Below are 2,476 nucleotides of genomic sequence, written 5' to 3'. Positions count from 1 at the left end.
TTTCATTCACCACCCCCTTCTTTTTGAACAACCATCTACCCGAGAGACTTAGCAGCAAGTGGCATGTCATGACAAGCAGCCCATAAATTCTTTATTTTTATAACTTCAGATTTTTATTAACAAATTTTATGTTGAAAATTTCACTTCGATCCTTTTTGCTTACCATTTCATTGCCTCTCTCAAAAGTCCTCTATCCATGCTTAGAATCTCTTACTTTCTCCACATTTACTATACTGTAAATTATTAGAATTCTTCTTTCACCCACTACTTATGTTGGAAGGTTTACTTTGCATAAGTGGCTTTGTAAATATTTGTGAGTTTCAATATGTTATATCTGTTCTGGACCTATGGCTTCCTTCCAAGGTACATGGTTGTGGAATATGTATACTATTGGTTCTATTCTTAGCAATCTCTGTTGAACAACACATGCATTTTTACATCACCAGATTATGGTCTTGTTTATCCAAAAAGCCTATCACAGTTCACAGTAGGATAAAAATTCAGAAAATTATCAGCCATTTTTGATCTCTCTAAAGTTATAGAAAGGGAAACTATTCTTAGTATGATAGTGACACTGTGTTATGTATTCCAGGTGAATAAGTGTCTTGGAGTATCTCAAGCAAAAGTCACAGAAGAAATGGCTTCTGGTGACACTAAAGCCTTTTATTCTTTGGTTGACTCCAGAATACTTAGTGAAGAAAGCACATTTTAGATTTTCATTATTTTTTTCTTTGTCTTTCAGTTCTCTTTTCTTTCTGTGTCCCAATATTTGAGATGTTAAATTTGTCTGTGTTTGCAAAAGAATCTAAACAATTTTTCATAAACTTTGTAAGAAGAATAAGGAAAAATCGCTTGCCCATACAGCAGAAGGTAAAATGTGGAAATGGTAAAATAAGCATGTTGACATTTGATTATATTGTAGGCTGTATGTTTAAGATTGGTGTACTGCCTTCTTTTGTTTTTGAAGGTAAATGCAAATAACAGGCAATTTTGTGTGTGTGGGTGTGAAGAACACGAAATTTAGTAAATTGTGTTGATAGGGAGTCAGAGAAACAGTGTAACATAGAAAAGAAAATATAAGAATTAGTGCCCGCTAACAGACATGCTCTGAAAATAAGCATTTCCCTCTTGGTTTCAACAAACTTTGGGGGAAAAATGTTAATGATTACATATGATATTTACTGGTGCTATAATCCCAAGATATTATATTGGAAAATAATTCTTTCAAATCTACTCCACTTGTAAAACACATTGCCCAGTGGAAACTATTACCACTGAAGCTTCGCAGGTGTTAAATTTGTACATTTTCTGGCCTGTAGTAGTCAAAGTTTTCAGCTGGGTTTGGGGGTAGTAAGCTGAGAAATTCACCTTAGTTTTTCTGTGGCCTGAGAGCCTCAAGTTCAGAAAAGCATACCTGCATATATATCAGGTTCACCTGAGAATTGTACAGTATTAAAAAATGGCTTAGTACTTCAAGATGGATGTCTCTGCCTCTGGGATCAGTATATAGCAGTGGATTAATCTATGGAACCACTGGCGAAAAATTACAGCAGGACCGTTTGAAGTTTTGAAATGTGGGATTGCATCCTCAGCAAGTAGATCTGATAGGAGGAACAGGCAAATTTCTGACCAAGAAGCTATGTTCAGAAAAATAGAGAAGCTCATAATTGGGGAGAGCAGATACAATGCACTATTGGACACAATAGCTGGTTTTCACACAGAGTAAAATCATGCTCCCCAAGATTTACAGAATGATGGCAACCTCAGCCAAGGACTTGAAAGATCTCTAAGGAAATAAGGCAGGTTAAGTCCTGACTTACTATTAATTTTAGATTTGGTCTGTCTTTTAATATTTTCTTTTATCTTCATGCATCAGGTGGATTTTCTTCAGCTGATGATCAATTCCCAGAACTCCAAAGAGACAGAGTCCTATAAAGGTAATCAACATTGTTTCATGGTCTAAGAAAGTAGCTGGGAGAGAGAAAGCACATTCTAGAATTGTGCAGGAAAATTTGCAGGCAGAAGAGTATGTCTCTCAATTTACTGAGAACACACATTTGGATGTTTCATAACAGAGCCACATTTACCTTGTAGTATCTACAGGGCTAAGTACATTCAGACATTTAGGGCAGCTATAAACAAGCATGTCATGGGTGTAATTCATGAAGGTCTTTGTTCACGTACATCTGAACAAATGCTGAGTCTCAACCTTACCCACATCCAATAAATCAGGAAATTTCCTTTGAAATGAGCATCTAGACACCCAGTCAGAAGAAAGTTGTTTCAAATGTTGCTATGTTCACTAAGAACATATGGTGGGAGCATTCCATGATTGAAGCTAGAGTGAAAATTTATTTTTCCTTTTGTCCCAAGCAAGCAGATCCTGGAGAAATATTTCTGTCAATGGAAACATTTCTTTATTATTCACCCTGTGTTTGACACACTGGTAATATCATCCACAGATTTTTTTTTTTTT

General features: G+C 35.7%; 1 protein-coding gene across 1 annotated transcript in view; it reads left to right on the top strand.

The window, feature by feature from the left end:
• The window catches only part of LOC101570676 (cytochrome P450 3A8-like), a 76,584-nt gene that overhangs the window by 45,325 nt on the left and 28,783 nt on the right, over positions 1-2,476 (top strand). Inside the window, exons 6-7 of the mRNA XM_023708703.1 lie at positions 743-870; positions 1,877-1,937. Of these exons, the coding sequence (XP_023564471.1) occupies positions 743-870; positions 1,877-1,937 (189 nt within the window). The remainder of the gene's footprint in view (positions 1-742; positions 871-1,876; positions 1,938-2,476) is intronic.

The sequence above is a fragment of the Octodon degus genome, unplaced genomic scaffold, assembly GCF_000260255.1.
Source record: "Octodon degus isolate 3935 unplaced genomic scaffold, OctDeg1.0 scaffold00479, whole genome shotgun sequence".
Taxonomy (NCBI): Eukaryota; Metazoa; Chordata; class Mammalia; order Rodentia; family Octodontidae; genus Octodon; species Octodon degus.
This window is presented reverse-complemented; position numbering and strand designations above follow the sequence as displayed.